General features: G+C 49.7%; 2 protein-coding genes across 5 annotated transcripts; one reads left to right on the top strand and one right to left on the bottom strand.

Annotated features, from left to right (window-relative positions):
* Positions 1-3,392: 3,392 nt before the first annotated feature.
* Znf623 (zinc finger protein 623) lies at positions 3,393-9,598 on the bottom strand. Of its 3 annotated transcripts, none has more exons than XM_037197567.1 (2): positions 9,510-9,598; positions 3,393-5,735 (listed from the first exon to the last, which is right to left on the bottom strand). In XM_037197567.1, the coding sequence occupies exon 2, from the start codon at positions 5,657-5,659 to the stop codon at positions 4,163-4,165; it is 1,497 nt and encodes a 498-aa protein (XP_037053462.1). In that variant the 5' UTR covers positions 5,660-5,735; positions 9,510-9,598; the 3' UTR covers positions 3,393-4,162. The 3 variants fall into 3 exon arrangements, with proteins under 3 accessions (XP_037053462.1, XP_028715137.1, XP_037053463.1); XM_028859304.2 differs by lacking the exon at positions 9,510-9,598 and adding an exon at positions 9,228-9,321; XM_037197568.1 differs by lacking the exon at positions 9,510-9,598 and adding an exon at positions 9,214-9,300.
* A 7,706-nt stretch (positions 9,599-17,304) lies between these two features.
* On the top strand, positions 17,305-22,401 carry Gfus (GDP-L-fucose synthase). Of its 2 annotated transcripts, none has more exons than XM_028859324.2 (11): positions 17,305-17,404; positions 18,093-18,249; positions 18,598-18,712; positions 20,145-20,273; positions 20,362-20,435; positions 20,598-20,731; positions 20,861-20,925; positions 21,183-21,249; positions 21,382-21,461; positions 21,683-21,782; positions 22,056-22,401. In XM_028859324.2, exons 2-11 carry the CDS (start codon positions 18,104-18,106, stop codon positions 22,109-22,111), a joined length of 966 nt encoding a protein of 321 aa, XP_028715157.1. In that variant the 5' UTR covers positions 17,305-17,404; positions 18,093-18,103; the 3' UTR covers positions 22,112-22,401. The 2 variants fall into 2 exon arrangements, with proteins under 2 accessions (XP_028715157.1, XP_028715156.1); XM_028859323.2 differs by having other exon boundaries at positions 17,308-17,512.
* Positions 22,402-24,364: the final 1,963 nt, after the last annotated feature.

The following is a 24,364-nucleotide window of genomic DNA, read 5'->3' as shown; positions in this document are numbered from 1 at the left end:
GAGCCGGTGAATTAGGATCCAGGCCCTCCCGAAACTATCCTGTGTTTCTATTTGTTTCTCTCCCTCTATCCTTCTATCTAAATCTCTTTTCCTTCTCTCCTCAAGAGGATCCTGGGGTAATATGTGGGAGCCAGTCTCCCACAAAACTATACAAAAGTTGGGCATGGTGTGCACCCGCCTTTAATTCCAGTGTTCAGAAGGCAGAGGCAGGTGGATCTCTGTGGGTTTTTTTTTTTTTGTTTTTGTTGTTGTTTTTTTTTTGTTTTCTTTTGTTTTTTTGAGACAATTTCTCTGCGTAGCTTTGGAGCCTGTCCTGGAACTTGCTTTGTAGACCAGGCTGGCTTTGAACTCACAGAGATCCACCTGCCTCTGCCTCTTGAGTGCTGGGACTAAAGGTGTGCACCACTACCACCCAGGCATCTCTGTGGGTTTGAGTCCAACCTAGTCTACATTGTCAGGTCCACGCCAGCCAGGGCTGCAGAATGAGACTGTCAAAAAGGGATAATAAATAAATAAATAGCCGGGCGGTGGTGGCGGCGGTGGCACACGCCTTTAATCCCAGCACTCGGGAGGCAGAGGCAGGCGGATCTCTGTGAGTTCGAGGCCAGCCTGGTCTACAGAGCGAGATCCAGGACAGGCTCCAAAGTTACACAGAGAAACCCTGTCTCAAAAAAAACCAAAAAAATAAAAAAATAAAAAATAAATAAATAAAACTAAAACTATTCAAGCTGGGCATGGTAGCCCATACCTATAATATAATCTCAGCACCTGCAAGGCGGACACATAGGAATATCACTTACGGCCAGCTGAGCTACATAGTCGTACCATCTGAAAGCACGAAACAAATCAAAACAACAAAACAGAGTCCGGAACGGACAATGCTCAGTGTTGGCAAGGACTGGAACAACACGAGCACCCGCGTGCCGGCAGGAACATGGCACGGCACAGCATGAGAGCGCTGGGCTGCAGCACCCTCTTACAGCTAGACAAGCGCTCACGCCCACAGACCAAACACATGCATCCGACGACGACGACAAAGAGATGGTGTCCAAAGGCGGGAGGGGGGGCGGGCTTTGGGAAGTGACTGAACTTCAGTGCAAGCTTCAAGACTGGGACTTCTGCCCTTAGAAGAGGCTAGAGAGATCTCCCTAATGCCCTTCTGCTATGCTAGGCTGCAAGGAGGAGGCACCCACCCACGGATGTCTCACTGGACCTTGGGTCCCTCAGACTCCAATACTTTTCGAAATACATTCCTACTGTCCATAAGCCACCCAGTTGACATTATTTGGGTTATAGACACCTAAGATTGAGATGCTTATAACCTGTAATGAAAGTTGTATTTACCTGAAATAAACACGCATGTGCACATGAATGCTTTTACACAAATGATCATAGCAGTTTATTCTTGAGAGTCCACCCTGGAAACCCACTTTCCATAAGCGAGTGGACCAGTGAGCACAGGATGGCCTACCTATACAATGGGACCCAACTTGGCCAAGAGAACTACTAATGCAAAGCTACTTGACAGAGTCTAAAAACACTTTGGTCACATGCCAAAGTGACCCAAGTCAGACACAAGGGCACCTACCTCACCAGTCCACGTGTAGGTGGTTCTAGGACACACAGGGCAATTCTACACTCACAGGAAGTGGCGACCAGGGCAGGGGTTGGATTGACTCTGGAAAGAGCAAAAGGGGACTTTTTTTGAGGTAAAAAGAAATGTTACTTTTCTTGAATGTGGTATTGCTACAAGGGGCAAAGGAAATTCCTAAACTGTATGAAGTCGGGACTGTACTGTACTGTCTGAAATGGTCTGATAACATGTGTCTGCTAGATATGTCATGGGATAGTGAGTTTTCCAGAAAATGGGCATCATGTCCTTTTTAAATTATCTGCCTACTTGAAGCTTCTAGGGTTGCTGGGATTTGCTCAAAACTCAAAATTGCCCTCTGGGACAAACATTATCTTCATATTGTCTCAAAACTAGTTGTTGTGGTTAATGCTCTTCTCAAAGGAATCCAGAGGTAGAAACAAGCACATTTGCTGGCTGGAATCCACTGTGGACTAACCTTGAGGAGCAGGGCAACCTGTGCTCTGCCTGTCTGTGGAGACACCATCCCAAATTCCTGCTCTCAAGCTGACATGTCCACTGACTTCTCGGGACCAGTTAAAATATCAAGTCAGCGATGGAGCCTTCCTAGATCTACAGTGCCACTAGTCACCTCCTTGGTAGAGCTCTTACAAGGACTGGTGCTCATTTCACTAACAATTCTGGGGTCTCTCTGGCTTCCCCAGCACCCGACACAGGATGCATGGCACCTTCTTACTCTCATTTTTCAAATATCCAAAACTATTCCTCACAGACCTTAATCCATCTTCAAATAAGTGACGTTAGAAAGAGACAGTTGATCACACACGATTGAGCCTGTATGATAATGAGTATTCAGAGACAGGTAATACCTGGAGGGCACTCACCAACCTAAGACAGAGTGCCTGTGTGGCCTGGGCAGGCGTCTCCATGACGGGTAAGGTGACCTGCTGACTTCCCACGCAACCTAAGTCAGAAGCTCATTTTTTAGTAAAAGGGGGACCTGTAGGGTTCTGGCCCCCGTTTAGGGTAACTGTTGCCTTGCTTGCTGACCTTGACCTTGATATCTTCCTTATGCTAATTCCCTGACGGGTTCCACCCTCCTGAATGTTTAAGGGAAGTTCCTTGTCTGTGTATCATGCATAATGGGCGTTAACAGCTTAGATGCAAGATTGAAAAACATCGGTAGCGAACTTCTGCCCTCTGGGGTTCTCCCATTGTGCTGTAAGCCTGTATTTAAGACCTCTTCCCTCCTTCAATAAACAGCATTCGGCATTAAAAAAAAGTAAAAACTATAATGTTAAGTAACCCTTAAAAAAATTGAAGGTTGGTTGATTCACATCAGCATTCCATTCTCTGAGTAGTAAAAAAAATAAAAATTAAAATTAAAAAAAAAGAGAGAGACAGTTGAGCCTGGAGCTGCTAAAACAGAAAAAAAGTGATGTAGGCATGAGGGCACCACCCTCAAAGTACAGTGGACAGTTCTGAATGAGGACCGTGCCACCCCTGGTGGGCAGTAACTGCAGACAGGAGACTGTCAGCAACTCTTAACAAGAGCAGGTATCAACAGGACTTGGGGAGACAGCACTTCCTAGTAGAACAGCCCACACTGATGACAAAAAGAACGCCCCAAAATTTAAAAACAGCAATATAGAATGGTAGCAAGGTGTTGTAGCACACATCTATCATCCCCTCACTCAGGAGGCTGAGGGAGGGCTGTGAGTTTGAGACCAGCCTGGGCCACATGGTGAGAACCTGTCTCAAAAAAAAACAGAGAAGATAAAGGATATGCCGATGACACAGATTTGGGGTTTTGTTTTGTTTATTGTCATGTGCTAGACACTAGGGACACAGGAATCAATGACACATGATCATTGTCCTCGGGGAACAGAGCACAGTGAAAAAGAGAAAATTCAAAATTGTGGTACTTAAAAGCAAGTACAGTAGCAGAGGTTAGCATTGAGCAACAGATGCACAAGACACAAACCCAGCTCGGTATTAAGGGAGCATTTGGGGGCACGGTGCCTGAGAGAGGTCTCACATAATAGTCAGGAGCAACTGGGAGAAAAGGGGAGAGCCATCAGGAACAGGAGTGGGAGCAGCCTGAAGGATGTGGGCGGGGGTACGCATCATACACATCAAATGCATTACCAGGAGTCAAATGTTGAGAAAGCAAAGGCCAGGGACTAAACCCCAAGGCTTGGAGTCTACTCCCAGACAACAGGGAACCAACTTGCTGTTCTGCATGAGCAAAGCCCCTTTCTCCAACCTTTTGGATAGGTAACCACTTCTCAAGTAATACCGCTCTGCTCTGTATACAGCGTGCTGGAACTTCAAAGAAATAGGAGAAAATTCTCTAGAGGCTCTCCCTCGGCTTTCAGCTCAAGGTCAGTTGTTCAGCCCCTCAGCTTTCCTGCCCTGGTGACAGACAATAGACCTAACCAAAGCAGCCCATGACTTGGGAGATGGGACTTGGACAACTGTGACAATCCACATCTTAGAGGCCATATATATATATACTAAGCATGCCCATTCCCAAGCACCACTTGCTGACTCGGAGAGGGGCTGACTGTCTTATAAATTATCTGCATGACACTCCTGATCCACAGACGTCTCTCCTAAATGAACAGAGGTCTCACTCAGGGAAAGATCCTCCTGGTGGACAAGATCAGGGGGTGGGGTGAGATCTTTTCCACGCTGACTAAACTTGTAGAGATTCTCTTCAGTGTGCATCTTCTGGTGCTGAAGGAAGTTGGACCTCTGTATAAAGCCTTTCCCACAGTAGCTGCACACATAGGGCTTCTCTCCAGTATGTACAATTTGATGCAGCAACAGCTTCGAGCTCTGGATGAAGGCTTTCCCGCAGTCTTTGCACTCAAAGGGTCTGTCTCCAGTGTGGATCTTCTGATGCTCAGTGAGGTGAGCCTTCTGCAGAAAAGCCTTCCCGCATTCTTTACATTCATACACCCGTTCACCAGTGTGGATTTTCTGGTGTCGAATGAGGTACGAACTCAGAAAGAATGCTTTCCCACATTCATTACACTCATAGAGTTTCTCCCCAGTATGGATTCTCTGATGCTGAGTGAAGTTGGAGGTCTGACTGAAACGCTTCCCACACTCGTTGCATACATAAGGCCGCTCGCCGGTATGAATTCTCTGATGCTGAATGAGCTTTGAGCTTCGAATAAAGGCCTTCCCACACTCCTGACACTCAAAGGGTCTCTCTCCAGTGTGGATTCTCTGGTGCTCAATAAGGTCTGAACGGTGTCGGAAGGCCTTCCCGCAGTCTCTACATTCATACTGTTTGACTTCCGTGTGGATCTGGTAATGCCGAATGAGGCTCGAGCTCCGAATGAAAGATTTTCCACACTCGTTACACTCATAGGGTCTCTCTCCTGTGTGAATTCTTTGATGGCGAATGAGCAAGGAGCTCTGACTGAAGCCTTTCCCACACTCTTTACATTCAAAAGGCCTCTCTCTGGTATGGACTCTCTGGTGCCGAAGCAGGTCTGAACTGTGACAAAACGCTTTTCCACACTGGGCACACTTGAAGGGCTTTTCTCCTGTATGTACATGCTGATGTTCAACTAGGTTTGCATAGTGAATGAGGTCTTTCCCACACACGTTACACACATAGAGTCTGTCCCCGGTGTGGACTCTTTGATGTTCACTGAGGAGGGAGTTCTGACTGAAGCCTTTCCCACAATGATCACATTGATAAGGCTTCTCCCCTGGGTGAGAAATCTGATGTGGAACTACATTTGAATTAAAAGGGAAGCTCTTGCCACCAATACCACAAGAATGGCCCTCCCCTTCTATAAGCTCTCTCTGAAGTATAAGGAGGTTTGAGTTGAGAATAGGGTTTCTTCCTGACTTACTACACATCTGGGCTGTTTCTCCTGTTTGAATTTTCCAGTGGGTCACTGTCATCTGCTTGAAGCCCCCCTCCTGAGAGGGGGGACTCTCTAGGCCCTGCCTTTCTGGATTCCCCAACAGCTGCGCTAATCTGTCTTCATGAAATTCCCCGGGCTCAGAGGCGGAAGGCTCCAGCACTGTGAGCTCGTCTGACATCGTATTACGTGAATTTTCATCCCCAGAAATTCAGGCTTCAGGATCACCTTCTTGCCCCCAGCTCCTACAGTAGAATCTGAAATGAGAAAAGAAGACGGTCTTTCCCCTTTGTTCACAAGAAGCTGCTGAATGGGCGGGAGGTCTAAAACTAAACTCCCACACAGGTGAGAGAGGAAGCATTTCCTCTGCCCACACTTCCGGACCCTTCACTGTTACCAACTTTCCCCTCTCCCAGACCAAGCGTCCACATGGGAAGGTTTCCTGTGGCTCCACCTCTCATACGTCCAACCCCAGCACAAACAGGCCTGTGCTGTTTAAACAACACTCCTCTACCTTGTGTCCTGTGAGGGAGACTGAGGGGCAGGGAGAGAGCCAGGGCTCCACTTAAAAATCAAGACATCTAATTCCAAAGATCGCTCCAACAGAACCTGCCACTTCTCCCGCCCTCCACCCTCATCTTGTCCTCACCCAGTGCACAGCCCATGGCCCACAGGCCTGCAGTCCCTTCAGGCGGCCTGTGGCACACAGATGACAAGGGGGCCTTGCCATGATCCCGGCAAGACCTCCTCTCTCTCTACTGACCTATCTTAGCAGAGAGATGGTGGTATCTATGGCTGAAAACCTTTTTCCTCCTGCAACTGGGCTCTTCCCCAACTTCCACATTTGACTGGCTCTCAACCCGATGCCTTTTCAGGTTCTCACACCTCGGGCGCCAACTTTCTGACTTCTGCTAAATCCGCCCCTCCTACAGTGAGATCTCCATCAACTTGTGTTTGTTCAGGCCAGAACTGTGCAATAATCCTTGGTGCCCTTTACTTTTATTCACTCCCCACATCCAATCCACCAGCAGACCTGTAGGCCAGGCCACTGTACTGCACCCTGCTCCTGTCTCAAAACCCCAGTGCCGGGGCTGGAGAGATGGCTCAGAGGTTAAGAGCACTGTTTGTTCTTCCAAAGGTCCTGAGTTCAATTCCCAGCAACCACATGGTGGCTCACAACCATCTGTAGTGAGGTCTGGTGCCCTCTTCTGGCCTGCAGGGGTATGTGCAGACAGAACACTGTATACATAATAAATAAATAAATCTTAAAAAAAAAAAAAAGCAGCGCCATCCTCTACAATTATTTCATAACACACAAGGATGACAATCTTCTAACCTGTCTCTATTACTTTTCTACAGAGCCAGCAGGATGGCCCCTTAAACGCATAAATGGAATGACGACTTTCTATTTTAAAAGCTACAAGGCTCTCCTATCTGGCTACCACCAGCATTCTTCTCCAGGTAGGTAGATGAATCAGCAGAAACACTCGAGTCACTTACTAGGCATGTGAGGGCAACCTATGCCACCACCCCTTCTAAGAGCTGGCTGTTCCCAGGGGCCACGGCTCTACTCCGCTCCACACAAGCTTTCAGCTTCAGAACCGCCGAGGCCACAGCAAGGCAGTGCCGCCAGCCTGCTGCACCAGGGTCTAGCCAGCACTCAGCATAAGGAAGGCCAAGGCCACCCAGCCAACCACGGTGCTTAGAAAGGACCTGCTTCATCTCACACGTGTCACCACGGCTGCACTATTTACAGAGAAAAAAACCAAACTAGAAGAGGAAGCAGATCAGTCAGGAGCAGAGTGAAGGTTCAAATTCAGGTCTGTCACCCACAGAGTCCATGTCCTGCTTTGAGAGACTTTATCCTCTATAAATACACGTAGGTCTTACAGGGTGTTTTGTTTGGAGATGGACAGGATCAGTACTATGAAGAAATCTGCAGGTTGAAACTTAAATGTTTGAAAAAATGGTAAAATGGACATGTGGTTTCTGGTTGTAGAAATCACGAATACCGTCTGACTTTTACTATTTTACATAACATAGTCGCACTAAGGATACTTACTACACATCATGTAGAGCTCGGTATGTGCATGCGAGGCAAGTAAGTACCCTACCAATGAGCTACACTTCAGCCTCTGATATACTTAAAACGACTATGCTACCTGGAAACAGGCCTGCATCTGCTTACAAGAATAGCTTAAAACCATGTGTGCCTCTTTGTGACTTTTGTAAGTTCTTATTTTAAGGGAAGTTTCTTCAATTCAATAGATCTGCTTGACGAAATGTTCATCTCAAAATCAGCAAATTGGGGGCTAGGGAGACGGCTTAGCAGTTAAGCTACGCTTCTAGAGGACCTGAGCTCAGTTCCCAGAACCCACAGAGCCGTTCACAACTCCAGTTCTAGGGGATCCAATGCCCTCTTCTGGCTTCTGAGGGCACCAGGCTCACACATGATGGACAGACTGACGTGCATTACAAAACACCCACGCGCAGAAAATACAATAGAAGAGGCAAAGTCTGTGTAGCTTCCGCCTTGGGAATAACCAGGCAAGGGGGCCCGCCTCCTCAGAAGCCTGTGCAGATGCCTCGCCAGATGTGTGTGCAAAGCAGGTGTATACCATGTTCTCCTCACAATCATCCATACGTTTACCAGAGCCAGCTGACTGAGGTTAAAAAGAACAGAGGCAGTGGCAGGCTGCCCTCTTAGGGCTCCTCTTCTGACCTCTGCCCCTAGTACCTGCATACAAAGTCTCCCATAGACAAACAAGCTTCTTTTCCTTACATGCCCTGGGACCTTTCAGCAGCCACCTGCCATAAGCCAAAAAAGCAGTTAGGAGGGTTCTCTGATTCACTTCAAGGGCACCATTCTGTTCTGACCTGCTGCTTCTCTGACATGCCGTCCACCTCCAGCTCAGATCATGAGTCTTGGGGGGGTAGGGGGTGGGGTTCCCAGCTCTGCTGCTCTCTATCATCCCCCAAATCATTCCAGAACCAGGAATCCACCTTCAAAGAATCAGGAGTGTCCAGAGGTAAATGTACCTCTCATGAAGTATTAAAACAGATACGATGCCACAGCCAGGGAAGTAACAAAGGTATCTCTGTGAGTTTGAGGCCAGCATGCCTGGTCTACAGAGCAAGTTCCAGGACAGCCAGGGCTACACAGAGAAAACCTGTCCCAAAAAACAAAAACAAAAACACAACAACCACAAAACCCCTTCGTGTAGGGAGTGGGTGGAGTGGTGGAGGCAATTCTGATTTCTTCGTGAGCAGAAGACATTTATTTCTCTCATTCATTGGGATGGGTCTCAGAGGAAGGATGTCACAGTGCACAGAGTGACTGTGAATACCAGCTCCTCCTGAAAACGGCTTGAGTTTAGAGCTTATTCCTGCTAAAGACCCATGGGAAACTCAGGCCCTGGACTCCTGGACCACAGTGGGGCAGGATGCGAAGAGAGTTAAATGCCCCTAGCATCATCACAGAGATAGCACAGACATTGACTCACACACTTCTGATTATGAAAAAGCTTCGTGGAAAAGCTAAGGACAGTTTGGCTGATACCTGACCCCACCTGGGAATCCTCCTTCACGTCATTAGGAGCTAATTCTGCCCAACACGCACATTATCTACAACCCCTGAAGCGCTGGGATGCCCGCACTGCACCTCCTCCAGCAGAGGCGAAAGGCCTGAGGGAAGGCAGGAGGGCAAGATCCAAGCAAAAGAGCAGATGCGCGCACCTGCGCTCCATCACCTGAGCAGCCAGCCTGCAAGCAGCCAAGCGGAGGCCTGATCTGCAGGCGCCGAGGCTGAGTGTGCAACCCTTGAGGGCCTCCATGTCCTCGGGCGACCGGTCCAGGCATCTACCACACCCAGCTCGGCGAGAAAAAGACGCAGGGCTCGGCCCCAAGGAAGCGAGGCTGCAGACACCTGCAAGAGCGAAGTGCAGCCGGGCCCGGAACACCAACCGAACCGCTGAACCCCGCTGGCCTGGAGGCAGCCCGCCCGCCTGCATGATCCACGACGCCCCACTCACCCGGAGCCCGGCGGCAAGAGGACGGCGCGGAGCCAAGCCAAGCCCCACCCGGCCGCGCAGCCCCGGGGCGGCCACAAAGCCCACACCACCGCTGCACGCCCGGGCCGGAAGCTGCCCGAGGCCCCGCCCGGAGGACATCCGTGGCCGCTCTAGGATGAGAGTGGGGACCGGAGCCTTCTCCGTGCCAGACTTCCGGCCCAGACCACTGCATGCAGCCAGAGGAATCAGTGCGCAGACGCGGGGGCTGAATTGTTTGCACACGTGGGTGTGGGGTTAGCCGCGATGCCCAGCAGTAGATGTCGCCAGACTTCCCTGGAAGATCTGGGAAAGGCAGGCCCTCTAGAGAGAGTTTACTGAAGGTGTCTTGTTGGTTGTGGTGGTGGTGGTTCTGTTTGGGGCTTTTGGTTTTAGTTTTTGGGGTTTAAAACATCTTTGTTATTACTATACGTGTGTACACGCGTGGTCAAAGGACAACTTTGAGCCACTGGGCCTGAGAAACGTGATCTTAGCTTTGTAATAAGCCACTGGAGACTCCGCGTAGTGAAATCAAGACGGGTCATTTTACTACCTTGCAACCCATTTATAGTAATCTATATTCTTTCACGTGGTGTTATCTCTCTTCCATCTTGCACTTCCTGTTTCCTCTCCATGTCTCCTGGAGTCTCTTGCACGCCTCGACTCCTCCTCTTCCTTTCCCTGGAAATCCTGCCTGTACCTCCTGCCTAGTTATTAGCCGTTCAGCTTTGTGTTATACCAATCACAGCAAATGCGTCTTCACTCAGTGTACAAATATCCCACAACAAGCAATGCATGTTAACTGCTGAGCCATCTCTCCAGCGCCATGGAGGGTACAACCTTAATAGTCATCTGTATTAACAAAAAACTGTGTGAGTTTTAATAGGTTTTATGCTAGTCCCCCCCCCTCCATAATACGTTACTCGTCAATGCAGTAAGCCAGCTCAAGCCTAACTTAAAAAGTATAACAACTATATAACAGGTATAATGAGCAAAGCAGCTCCTGGGCTGGTTCTCCAGTCCCAGAGATCAAGGCCCAAGAAGTTGAGTCCCCAAACTAAAGCAGGGAGATTTTATAGGTTATAGGCAAGGGGTGATGATGTGGCTGCCACAAGCTCTTGGTGCCTTTCCTTTGTTTGGAGACTATCTGAGCAGGCTGGGTTTGGAGAGAGAGAAATAGGTCTTTCTGGATGAGTTGGAGGCTCCAACTGTAGACCAGGCTGGCCTCAAACTCACAGAGATCCTCCTGGCTCTGCTCCCAAGTGCTGGGATTAAAGGTGTGCGCCACCACAGCCTGCTTGGAGGCTCTAACTGAACCGATTTATCTCTACTTTTTGTTGTTGTGGTGGTTTTTTTGGGGTTTTTTTTGTTTTTTTGTTTTTTTTTTTTTGAGACGGTTTCTCTGTGTAGCCCTGGCTGTCCTGGAATTCACTCTGTAGCCCAGGCTGGCCTCAAATTCACAGAGATCCGCCTGCCTCTGCCTCCTGAGTGCTGGGATTAAAGGCATTCGCCACCACCACCCAGTTTATCTCTACATTTTGTATCCTCTTTACTTACCAGACTCATGACCTTATAGGCAAGCTTGACTGCAGTTTTCTACGCTAAACTTCTAGGGTTCTTTGTTTTGCTGGGAGAGAAAGCTTAGCAGAGTTTGGTGCGGGGGATTGTAGGGGATAGCTAAATTAGCAGGTACAGCGGGGCTCGTGTTTTCTGTTCCTTTGTGGATGGACCTAAACTGACTTGAGGAACCTTTGGAAATCAACCATTAGGTTTCACTTCTAACGTTTTAGAAGTGGTTTTAGTTAGTGTTTCTGTTGCTGTGATGAAATATGAGGACCAAAAAGCAAGTTGGGGAGGAAAGGGTTTATTTGACTTACACTTCTACATCACAGTCCATCATTGAAAGAAGTCAGGACAGGAACTCAAACGGGGCCAGGACCTGGAGGCTGGAGCTGATGCAGAGGCCATGGAGGGTGCTGCTTACTGGCTTGCTCATCATGGCTTGCTCAGTCTGCTTTCTTACAGAACCACAGTGGGCTGGGACCTCCCCTATTAATCACTTTTTAAAAAAATGCCCTACAGCCCAGTGTTATTGAGGCATTTTCTTAATTAAGAGGTTTCTTACTCTCAGATGATTTTAGCTTATGTCAAGTTGATACAAAACTATTCAGCACACATATTGTTCTTAAAACTTCAGAAGGACTGTGTTGGCTCCTTCACTGGAGATGTCAACCCTTCCATGTCCCAGTGGCCCACGATATCCCCAGTGAAACTCTGTTACCTGTCAACTTTCCAAAATCCTTTTGTCCCACCTGCATAGAAATCGTGGGTTAGCCGGGCGGTGGTGGCATACGCCTTGGATCCCAGCACTAGGGAGGCAGAGCCAGATGGATCTTTGTGAGTTCTGGGCTACAGAGCAAGATCCAGGACAGGCACCAAAACTACAGAGAAACCCTGGCTCGAAAAACCAGAAAGAGAGAGAGAGAGAGAGAGAGAGAGAGAGAGAGAGATCATGTGTTGAGGAAAAAACAAGTTCAAGTGTTGGCCTTTGAGTACCCAAGGCCGAGCGAGGGGCCGCACAGGCAGACCCCCTTGCTTGAAGCTCCAAGCCCTGAGAGGGATTTAGAAGCCAGAGACTGAATGCCGTTGGCACTCAGATGGAAGACTTGATACTCTGGGCTGTAACCACCAGTTGCCCTGGCACTTAGCAGCAGCCTTTGTAATCCTCAGCATCTAGTAGAAGTGTGTGGTGGCATCATGCAGCGTCAGTTAGTATTACACCACCTGGCTGAGCCTCGGGTTCCTGGATCCTTAACTCCTCCAGAGGCCAGTGTTTCAGCTCTCAGTCCTGAGGGGTCTGAGAGCTTGGGGGCCTTTTAAAGCTTCTCAGCTCCCTACAACTCCTCTGGCAGCCAAGGCCGTTTCCCACCTTCGGTTTTTCACAGCCTAGTCTCCCCAGCCTCCGCTCCCTGCTAATGGTTGCTATCTGGAACCACCTTCTCTCTGCGGCCACCACCTTTGTCTTTGCTACCATTTTACCTCTCCCCAGCTCTTCCTATGACCGGATAAGCCTACTCTACCCTGATTCAAAACCAAAGTAGTAAAAGAAAGACCATTTGAGAGAAGTCTTCAGTTGGGCTTCAGGATGCAGCACAAGAGAGTTATCACTCAGCTGTCTTGGAAAACAAGCAAGTAGCCTGCTTATGCAAAAGGAAATGTGACAAGACTGTTTGGGCCAATTACAGCAGTCTTTAAGGCAAATGAAGGACCGCGCGCACGTGCACTAATTATACTACAGTCCTTTGTGCAAACAAAAACTGTTTGCACCAATCCTGGACCTTCTGTTTGGCTACCAGGAGAAGTGTACCTGTCTGGTCAAGTTGAAAATGGCTGTTAGTGTTCATCAAGATATGCGTGTGCGTGCATGCATGAGTGTATTTGTTTGTTTGTTTGTGTGTGTGCTTATGTGTGTGCACATGTGTGACGAGGACAGCCTTGGGTGGTGCTCTGGCACTATCCACCTCTAGGTTTTTTGTTTGTTTGTTTTTGTTTTGTTTGTTTTTGTTTTTCGAGACAGGGTTTCTCTATGTAGTTTTGGTGCCTGTCCTGAATCTTGCTCTGTAGACCAGGCTGGCCTCGAACTCACAGAGATGCACCTGGCTCTGCCTCCTGAGTGCTGGGATCAAAGGCATGCACCACCGCCGCTGCCTGGCCCACTTCTGTTTAAAACAAACAACAAAACAATGGAGCAATGGCTTAGCTGTTAAGAGCGCCCGTGTTCAATTCCCAGCACCCACAGGGTGGTGGCTCACAACCATCCATAACTCCAGTCCCGAGGGATCCAATACCTTCTTCTGCCCTCCCAGGACACAAGATAGGCAGGTGATATACAGATATACATGCAGACAAAAAACCCATACATATTAGATAAATGAATAAATAAATATTTATAGACAGAGTTCACCACTGGCCTGGAACTCACCAAGCCAACAAGCCCCGAGATCCCTCGATCTCTGCCTCCCTGCAGAGCTTGCTTTTTTGTTATGTGTATGGATATTTATTTTACTGGCACGTATGTCAGTGCCAAAGACGCCAGAAGAGGGTCACTTTTTAAAAAGCCACGGGCTCAGACTCCACTCTTTGTACCTCCAAACCAGCGCTTCACTGACTGAGCCATCTCCGCAGTCCCAACCCAGGCTTCTCATGGCCAAAGGGTGGGTGCAAGCTATGTGAAACTTGTGGTAAGTCATCCAGTGCCTTCTGGAGCTGGACTTGTGCTTCAGCAGCAAGTGTGGTCGTCCTGTAGCTTCCTCAGTTATCTGAGATCTTTCAAGTGTTTTAACAGCCTTACAGTAGCCGGGCAGCAGTGGCGCATGCCTTTGATCCCAGAGGCAAGCGGATCTCTGTGAGTTCGAGGCCAGCCTGGTCTACAGAGCGATATCCAGGGGTACACACAGAGGAAAAAAGGGCATCATGGTTGCCACAAGTGTAGTTTGGACAGAGAGGGTCTGCTTAGCTGACAGTTCTCCATTCTAGGAAGCTAGGCACTCTAGTCTAGTACTTGTTAGTTAAGGATTCAATTTAGGACCGCCACCCACTGTCTTACCTTTGTCACAGGAAAAATTAACATTAAAAGGAATGATTAGTTGTTGTGGGATATTAGTTGAAGATTTGTTACATTTGTTTATGCCGTAGAACATTTGTTTAATGATGCAGAGATGTGTTGCATTCTTTTATGTTGCATTTGTGTAACTCTGTAGCTTTATTGCTTTGCTTGTCTAAAATACCTGATTGGTCTAATAAAGAGCTGAATGGCCAGTAGCTAGGCAGGAGAAAGGATAGGTGGGGTTGGCATTCAGAGAGAATAAATGGGAAGAGGAGAAGAGTAGAAAGGAGTGAGAAAGGGAGAAGAGAAGGACTCCAGGGCCCAGCCACCCGGCTACACAGCAAGCCATGGAGTAAGAAGAAAGGTATATAGAAAGGTAAAATCCCAGAGGCAAAAGATAGATAGGATAATTTAAGAAAATCTGGCTAGAAATAAGCCAAGCTAAGACCAGGCATTCATAAGAAAGAATGAGTCTCCATGTGATTATTTGGGAGCTGGGTGGCAGGCTTCCCAAAGAGTAAGAGTAGAAAAAAAAAATACCAACAATAATTAGTAGCTGGATACATGTCTTGGGTGGATCTCTGTGAGTTTGGGGACAGCCTGGTGTACATAGCTAGTTCTGGGCCAGCCAATGCTACATAGTGACATCCTGTCTCAAAAAGGGGGGGGGAGGTGATGATTACAGTAAAGCTTTATCATTATTAAACAATATGGTAACAGTTCTAAGCTTGTGTCCAAAGACATTTTAGACAGGGACTAGATCTCTGCTCTAGAGATAACCACTCCAGAGGCTTCAGCAGGCTGAGCATAACCCCAGCTAAAACTTCTCTAAATTCCTAGAGAATTTAGGTAAGGGCTTTCCACTCTGAAGGGATCTTTTCCACACAGCAAGGTCTTTGAAAGACCTGAAGTCATTCCTTTGAAATGTAATCAGCAGAGATGGATTTCAAGTCTGTCAGTGTGGGAAGTTGCCCATGCTCCAATAAATGATGTTATACCCAAGCTCATGCAAGCAACCCTAATTATATTCAGTGAGTCATTAAAAAGACATAAAATTGGGGGGGGTTGCTTGCTCAGAAGATGGGGTTCAGAGGGAGTAGGGGGATAGAAGCTAATGAATGTGAATTAAATAAAAATACATTGTATACATGCATTAAATTGTCAAGCAGTAAATAAAAGATGTTGAAACATTCCACTCCAGGGAGGCTCCTTAAGACTTGGGAAGCAAACAACACACAGGCCTCAAGACGTCCCTAAAACCAGATTCCTAAGATTCTATAAGCAGTAAGGACAGCCGCGGAGGGGAGACCTGCCCAGCTAACTGCACATCGTGCAGAGAGCTCCAGGGTCTCAGCTTTCCCGAGTCATTACTCATTGTAGGGTGGGCTTGTTAGTGATGTTCCTCCTGATAGTAACCCCAGCAAACTCATTGGTTCGCACAGGTGAAGGAGTGTCACAGGACAGTTACAAGTTTGACTCCTACCCACTCTTGTCCTTCCTACCAGCTTTCTGCTTCTGTTTCTCCAGCCACCTTGGAACTCCTCGAACTCTGCTGAATCCTCTGTAACCCACTGTAGACATTCTGTAGCCTGCATGTAGATGGATAGATTCACTGTGTGCTGTATAATCTGTAACCTCAAAGTTAATAATCATAGTTAAGACTGGAATAAAGTAACCTGTGTTTGCTTCAGCTCCATGTCAAGGAAATCAGGACTACTTGGTATATTGCTTGGTATATACTTGGTGAAATCATTATGCCTTTTGAATTTGTTATTGTCCAATTGTGGTGGCCAACAGAGGATTCCTAGTGAGACCATACTCAAGGTCAGAGGATCTGAGCTTGCTTTAACCAGCAGGGCTGCATAATAGGATGATTTGGCCAGGGGCGTGGTTACCAGGTGTTTAGAAAGGTCTACATTTGGCTGTACGGTGTGATTTGATCTTGCAAGGGTGAGTCCTTTTGCCTCTTCCCTTGGCATATTATAAAAAACCCTTTTGAATAAAGCTCTGGGCGACTGGGTATGGACCCAGGCCCCTCCCGAAGCTATCCTGTGTCTCTTTCTCCTCCTTGTCTAGGTCTATCTTTCTACCTAATATTTCCTCATTCCCCTCTCCTCCACCTAAGAACCCTTCGAAAGGTAGAAGCATGTTGGAGCTGGATTCTGGCAGACTCTCACGTCCAATAAATTCTGATATTGTGGAAAAACACAAGTGTGCCAGTTCTCTCCCTCCACAGTTTATTTGGGTTTGGAGAATTGAACTCCAGTAATCGGTTTGTTGGTGAATGCCCCTATTTGAGCCATAGCCTCAGCCTGTGTCTGTATTTTTAAATCAACACTACTAGCCCAGTTGATATAATTAGATGAATTCAATCATCTGTTGTCCTACTGACATCCTTATAACCCATATGTATAGTATATATGCATAACCTATATATAGATACAGAGATAGATGATTTTGTGTGTGTGTGTGTGTCTGTGTGTAGTTTTTCGAGACAGGCTTTCTCTGTGTGATATCCTCGACAACATCTTAAAGTGTGTTTCATAATGAAAATTTAAAATATCATCCAAGCGGGCCCATGCCGGAATTGTAGGGGAGTTTTGTTTTTTATTGGCTTTGGTTTTTCTAAACAGGGTTTCTCTGTGTAGCCCTGACTGTCCTGGAACTCGCTCTGTAGACCAGGCTGGCCTTGAACTCACAGAGATCCACCTGCCTCTACCTCCCAAGTACTGGGACTAAAGGCGTGCACCACTACCGCCTGGTGGTAGGAGAGCTTTTATTCACTGCTTTAAAATACTGCATTTAGGTAAAAGGAATCCGAGTCTTTTGTGTATTCTTGGCTGAAACACAACTGACCACCTAGAGGCTTGGTGCCGGATGCTGACTCAGCCAGAAGGAGGCCCGTGGCCACTCAAAGACATGCAGAAGGGCCAATGGGAAGTGATTCTTCCTTGCAGGATAAGAAATAAGAGATTCCTGGCCAGCCCACTACTGCGTTAGGGGACCTGTGTCCGTACAACCACCAGAGGGTTTGGGTGAGCAGCTTCAGCGTTGCAGTTCCGGAGACCAAAGCGGTAGCGCCCACGCCACGCCCACAGACCTCTATGCGAAGCCCGGAATACATTTCCCAGAAGCGCCCGCGCCGCACTGGTGCACGACGAAGACTTCATTTCCCAGAGCTCCCCGGGAGGGCCTCGCCCCCTCCACCTGGACCGCGAGTAACTGGAGAATTGTGCACCGGAAGCAGCTCTCGGACTGGTGGAACCCGGTGCAGGTGAGGCTCTCCGGTGGGCGCAGCGCGGCAAACTCGGGACCCCAGAGGTTGCTGGTTGGTCGAGGCCGTAAGAGTGCGTCTGGCATCGGAGGTCTCCGTGGACTTGGGGTGAGTGCCCTGCGAGGTAGGGGACCGTGGGGTGTAGGGGCCGGGCCCTTGCTCATCTGGATGATGGTGGAGCCATGAGGCTGGGCCAGAGCCATCCTGCTGGGACTGTAGCATACTTTTAGCGACCCGAGGCCTTCCAGCCGTGCACCCTGCCCTAGAAGAACTAGGCCTTCCTATGCCATAGGCTATTAGCTCATCACTAGTGGATACCGGAGCTCCAAGCAGGGTACCGCCCCTTGTCTATCTGTAAAGTTGGCGTGAAGCAGCCGCTACCTAAGATCTGTTCCTGGAACTGCCAGCCCTAACTTTTCAGTCGTAGGGACGGGATGTACCTTTCCTCTGCCTAGTAGGGTCATGGGTTGGGACCAAGCTGCTTTGGTTTGGATAGCAGCCAGCAGGAACCTGTGGCGGCCAGGGCAAAGGACTTCTTAGGGGGAACAGAGCTGGGTGTGTCTGGTAGCCCGTCGTCACTCCTCCTTGGGAGTTTGATTCTGTGCCTGTTGCCCATTGGCTCAAGAGAATGGGCGGGGAGAACAGCACGTCCGATATCCTCCTTAGCTCACAACATTTGGCCCTCCAGGTGCAGCCACCATGGGTGAGCCCCAGGGATCCATGAGGATCCTAGTGACAGGGGGCTCTGGACTGGTGGGCAGAGCCATCCAGAAGGTGGTCGCAGACGGGGCCGGCTTACCTGGAGAGGAATGGGTGTTTGTCTCCTCCAAAGATGCAGATCTGACGTGAGTTGGGGCCATATTCAGACCTAACCCCTCCTCCCGGGTCCCTCTCCAAGCTGAAGAGTGCCCTGCTGGGTCTGTTCCTGAGCCTAGCAGTAGCCCTCCCTGAGTCTGGGTCCTCCCTGCCAGGTGACTGATCTGGCTCTGGTTGCTGGCTGTGCTAAGTAAACATCCTCCTCTAGTTCTGGGTGCCCACACCCAATACCTGCTAAAGCCCTGAACTTGACTACTTGTCGCTTTGGTCACCCATCTCGCCTTAGACCCAGCCAATTTCTACACCCACTGCCCAAGCTCCTAATTCCTGATTTCCTGGGGCCTCACCAGCCCCCCTGACATACTGGCTTCCCTCAGGGATGCAGCACAAACCAAGGCTCTGTTCCAGAAGGTACAGCCCACCCATGTCATCCATCTTGCTGCGATGGTAGGCGGCCTTTTCCGGAATATCAAATACAACTTGGATTTCTGGGTAAGTTGGGGTGCTGGGGACAACAAGCTTTGGGAGCCAGGAGCTTAAGCTCTTGGTACTTCCACCGGAGTCACCCCCAAGAAGTCCCCGAGGACTGGTTTTGCAGAGCCCTGGGGTCATTTGGCCAAGCGCTGACCTGCAGGATTGGGAAGCTGGAAAAAAGTCAGCACGCCACACTATGCGACTAGAGGCAGGTTCCTGCTTACCGAGCCTGCTCGGCTGCCAGATTCTTGACCTCTCAGGCTTGGCTCATTCAGCTTCCTGAATCTACCAACCACTCGGGGTGTTGGACTGTCTCTAGCATGCGCCTTAGGAGGAAGGGCGAAGCATAAGAGCTCTGCCTCTGCTGAATGTGCTCCTCAGAGTTGGCCCACCTGCCTCTGGGCAATGGCTTGGTCTGGCTGGCCCCGATTAGAACCTGCAAAGGTTCCCACCAAGATTTTGCCTGACACCCAAAGCTCTCTTTGCCCGCCCCAGGGTTTTCAGCAAACTGCCTGGTCACCACCTCTTCCCTGCTCTTACGCCAGTGTGCCCCCACGTCAGTTTAGGGAAGAGAGCTGGAGAGAGGCAGGGTGAGGCACTGGGAAGTAGAGCTGGGCGTGACTCCTCTGGAGGTGGGAAGTGAGGAGGGCTGCTGCTTTGTGGTGGGAACCCCAACTACAGTTTCCCTCATCTCCACCACCTGCCCCGCACGCGGCAGCACTCGGGCCTCCACCCCCAGGCAGGCAGGGCAGGACCTTCCTGTGTCCCTAGAAAATGGCAGCTTCTAGAAGGTCAGTGCTGGGAGGCTTAGCCTTGTTCCAGAAGCACTTCAGATAAGTAGGCACAGATAGTGCTCATATCTGAGCCAGGCTATGTTCCTGTCTCTTCCTGGAGGAACAGACTGTGGTTGTTTTTCTTTTTCTTTTTTTTTTTTTTAGTCTTTGGGGGCCTGCTGCCCAGCTCCCAATTAAATACACGGAGACTTTTCTTACTTATGAATGCCCAGCTTTTGCTGGGCTTGATTCTAGCCAGCTTTTCTAACTTAAATTATTCCATTTCTCTTTAACTATGTTTTGCCTCTGGGCTTTTTACCTTTCTTTTTTCTATATATCTTTCTTTCCTTCTTACTCTGTGGCTTGCAGGGTGGCCGGCCCCTGGTGTCCTCCTCTCGTCCTTTTCTCTCTCCTCCTTCTCTTTATTCTCTCTTGTTCTCCTTCTCTTTATTTTCTCTGCCTGGCAGCCCTGCCTATTCCTCTCCTGCCTAGCTATTAGCCAGCTAGCTCTTTATTAGACCAATCAGGTGTCTTAGACAGGCCCAGTAACACAGCCCTACAGAGTTAGACAAATGCCGCATAAAAAGAAGGCAACAACACATCTTTGCGTCGTTAAAGAACTAATTCCACAGCATAAACGAATGTGATGTCTAACCCACCTGTGCCACCCACTGCAGAGGAAGAACGTGCACATCAATGACAACGTACTGCATTCAGCCTTCGAGGTGGGCACTCGCAAGGTGGTCTCCTGCCTGTCCACCTGCATCTTCCCTGACAAGACCACCTATCCTATTGATGAGACAATGGTGAGGGGCCAGGGCCCTCCTGGGGTTAGGACCCGAGGGGGTGGGCGGGGCCAGGTGGCGGTTCTCAGCGCATCTCCTGCTCCTTCAGATCCACAACGGCCCGCCCCACAGCAGCAATTTCGGGTACTCGTACGCCAAGAGGATGATTGACGTGCAGAACAGGTGCTCCATCTTGGTCTTGCCCCGGCCTCCCTGGAGAGGGGAGGATGGACCCTTGGGTTAGCGAGGCGTTGTCGCTGCCTCGTTTATCCAGTTTCAGAAGGACTTGGGGACACCGGGGAGCACGGTCTGGGGACGAGGTCAGGAGACGCCGTGTCCCCGCAGGGCCTACTTCCAGCAGCATGGCTGTACCTTCACTGCTGTCATCCCCACCAATGTCTTCGGGCCGCACGACAACTTCAACATCGAAGATGGTCACGTGCTGCCTGGACTCATCCATAAGGTGCACCTGGCCAAGAGTGAGTGAAGCTGTCCAGCACACACGCCTGGCCCAGGTTACCTGCCTGAAGGGGCCCTGGGCTCAGCTGCGGGGTGGGCAGGGAGCTGGCTCTGGACACAGAGCTCTGACACATCTGCCTCATCTGTAGGTAATGGTTCAGCCTTGACTGTGTGGGGTACAGGGAAACCACGGAGACAGTTCATCTACTCACTGGTATGTATAGGGGCAAGCATGGCCGTCCCAGAAAGCTGTGCGGGGAAGTGGTGGCGTAGGAGACAGTCCTTGAACCTTGCCAGGTCCCCAGGGGTGCAACTTTGGTTCAGTAGGAGAAAGTGTGGCCTGGATGAGGGACCTCCACCCAGGGTGAACCCTGACTGTACCCCCAACGGAGCAGAAACAGTAGTACAACCTCCCCCACCAGGGGCATTTGGTACTCACTTGTGGATTTGACCGAACTTTCTGACCTCCAGGACCTAGCCCGGCTCTTCATCTGGGTCCTTCGGGAGTACAATGAAGTGGAGCCCATCATCCTCTCAGGTGGGCACCCTGCAGCTGTCCTTCCCTACAGCAGGGCAGGCCCTGTATCTACCCTGAGGAGTGGGAGCAGACATGCCCCTGGGGGTCTGGACAGGGAGGCCTGACTGACCACCGGCCTGTGGTTCCCCACAGTGGGCGAGGAAGATGAAGTGTCCATCAAGGAGGCAGCCGAGGCAGTAGTGGAGGCCATGGACTTCCGTGGGGAAGTCACTGTATCCTTTGACTCCAGTGATGGGCTGGTGGTGAGGTCCTGGGGAGGAGGACTGTGCCTTCCCCTTGTAGGGTGGCCAACATAACTCCGTTTTGTCTCTGGTGGTGCTTGCCCAGGCAGCAGGAGGGCATCTGCTGTGTCTAGACCTGTCCCAGGAAAAGACAGGTACCTGGTAGGGCACATGGGTAGTGCTCCTGCTATGGCCTTGACCAAGGTGTCCAGTTTGATTCAACAAAGTCAGATGGGCAATACAAGAAGACAGCCAGCAATGGCAAGCTTCGGGGCTACTTGCCTGACTTCCGTTTCACACCCTTCAAACAAGGTGAGCTATCCCTCCCCAAACCCATAACCACCCCAGCCCGGGCTTGCAGGCTCCTTGCCGGCTAGTCCTTGGCTTCAGCACCAACTGTTCCTCCCTGTTCCCTGCTGTGGTCTCAGCCTCCATGCGGTGACCATGGGGGTTTGGTGCCCTCCAGGCCTGGTCACCAGACCCTCGTCGGAGCCGATATCCACTGGGAAGCAGGACACTGAAGTTTAGGGTGTGTGGGGGGGACGGGATGGGGTGTCACCGGCTTTCGCCTGTCTGCCTCTGCAGCTGTGAAGGAGACCTGTGCCTGGTTCACCGACAACTATGAGCAGGCCCGGAAGTGAAGCACAGGGCAAGCGGGTGCCCAGCTGGCAATGCCCAGTCGGTGGTCACCACCCTCAGACCTTGCCGAGAATTGAGGATAGTATCCAGCAACCTAAGCCACATGCTGGCCTCTCTGCCAGGGGCCTCCATGCAGCTGTCCAGTAGGGTCCATGTTGTCCATCCTCGGGGAAAGGCCAGACCAACATCTTGCTTGTCTGCTTCTGCCCCAACCTCAGTGCATCCATGCTGGTCCTGCTGTCCCTCGTCTAAGAAACCAATAAAATGGATTTTCATAAGCCTGGACTCAGAAGCTGTGTCCAGCCTTTCCCTCCCTGCAACAGAGCCTTGTCAAGTCCTGAGACCCACTGTCCCTGTGTGCTTCTTAGCTCTTAAGAGCTGCGAGGCCCAAGGCAAGAGTCCCCATGTGAAGGACCAGAGGGTGGAGATGTGGGTGTCAGGAAGCAGGCAGTGCAGGTCAGATGTGAATTGTCAGTGGGCTCAGCTATAGGACGGGGTACCTCCCCAACAATCTGAGCTGGATTTTGGCCATGCTTAGCCCTTCTTGTTGTCTTTGCTTTTGGGGGGCCCGCCACCCAGCTTTCAAGTAAATCACACTCTACACAGGCTTATTCTTAATTACAAATGCCCAGCCTTAGCATGGCTTGTTTCTAGCCAGCTTTTCTTAACTTTAAATTAACCTGTCTATCTTTTTTTTGGCTCTGGGCTTTTCCTTTTCTATTCCTGTGTGCCTTTCTTTGTTTCTTACTCCGTGGCTTGCTGTGTAGCTGGGTGACTGGCTCCTCCTTTTCAATCCTCTCTTCCCAGATTTCTCCTTCTATTTATTCTCTCTACCTGCCAGCTCCACCTATCCTTTCTCCTGCCTTACTATTGGCTGTTCAGCTTTTTATTAGATCATCAGGTGTGTTAGACAGGCACAGTAACACAGCTTCACAGAGTTAAATGCAGCATAAACAAAAGTAACACACCGTAAAATAATAGTCTAGTACACCTTCTACTTGTCACACACAGGCTTCTCTGCCTCAGACTTGAGGATCTTGGTGGATCTTGATTTGGACTGATTCAGTTGGCCGTTTGGGGACACAAGGATGGACCTGCAAGGAGACTAGTGATGGATGACTCAGACTTTTTTTTTTAAATATACTTTCAAGATTTAATTAATTTATTATATATGCAATGTTCTGCCTGCAGGCCAGAAGAGGGCACCAGATTTCATTATGGATAGTTGTGAGCAACCATATGGTTGCTGGGAGTTGAACTCAGGAAGAGTTGAACTCTTAACTGCTGACCCATCTCTCCAGCCCAGTGACTCAGACTTTACTAGGACCCCCCCAGGCCTGGCCTTGTTAACTCTAACCACCTGAGCGGTGATATTCAGGACCTTTCTATTCTCAATGTCATGATGGTCAAATCCAAGCCAGTTAGGGCAGGACAGGAGAATCTACCTAAGGGTGCTGTGGCTAGAGGCAGGTCACCTTGGGATTGCTTGTCGTGTCTGTGTCCACTGTAGCTCTGGTCATTTCCAGGCTCCCATCCTAGATTCCATTCACCTAAGACTGTTAGGATTTTTCCTTCTCCATGATGACCTGGGGCTGGAAGCTACAGGCCCCTTGACTCCTCTCAATCTTGGAATGGAGCCGCCACTGTCCCTGAAGACTGGGGTAAGCAGAGGTGAGCATTTACTCCCAAGACATAGCTCCAGGCAGGCGGAAGTGATGGCTGGCACCTGTGTAATACATTAACTTTCCCAGGGGGTGGTGACTCATGGCACCAGCCACATGGCTAAAACTGACAACGGGCTGCTAGACTAGTCGGGGTTCCCTAAAGGAACCGAACTGTTATACATACATACATAGTGACTGATAGACTGGCTTACAGGATGTGCTCTGGGTAGCCCAACAATGGCTAATACTGGAGAGGCCAAGAATCCAGTAGTTGTTCAGTCAATGACGCTGGATGCCTCAGCAGTACCAGCCTGGCCTGGAGGACTCCCGGAGAGTTGCTGGTCTTCTGTATACTGTGTACATTGGGATCCTAGATGGACTTGGCAGCATCAAACAGGCAGAAAAGTGTCCTTCCACGTCCTGTTACCTGGGCTGCCACTGAAGGCACTCACTGCCTTGATTTAGGGCGGGTCTTCCTGCTTCAAATAATCTTAAGAAAATCCTTCGCAGGCTTGCCCAGACACTTGTGTTTTAGTTAGTTCTAGATGCAGTCAGAGTTGACTACTCAAACCTCTACGTCCCCTCCCCTCA

The sequence above is a fragment of the Peromyscus leucopus genome, chromosome 20 (assembly GCF_004664715.2).
Source record: "Peromyscus leucopus breed LL Stock chromosome 20, UCI_PerLeu_2.1, whole genome shotgun sequence".
NCBI lineage: Eukaryota > Metazoa > Chordata > Mammalia > Rodentia > Cricetidae > Peromyscus > Peromyscus leucopus.
Note: the sequence above shows the minus strand (reverse complement) of the source record. Positions and strands in the feature narration are given on the sequence as shown.

Excerpts from the sequence above, each read along its gene's own strand:
- Znf623 (XM_037197567.1), bottom strand. The coding sequence starts at position 5,659 with ATGTCAGACGAGCTCACAGTGCTGGAGCCTTCCGCCTCTGAGCCCGGG.
- Gfus (XM_028859324.2), top strand. The coding sequence starts at position 18,104 with ATGGGTGAGCCCCAGGGATCCATGAGGATCCTAGTGACAGGGGGCTCT. Across the intron at positions 20,274-20,361 it reads ATCCTATTGATGAGACAATG|ATCCACAACGGCCCGCCCCA; the intron begins GTGAGGGGCCAG and ends CTGCTCCTTCAG. Across the intron at positions 21,250-21,381 it reads GGAGCCCATCATCCTCTCAG|TGGGCGAGGAAGATGAAGTG; the intron begins GTGGGCACCCTG and ends GGTTCCCCACAG.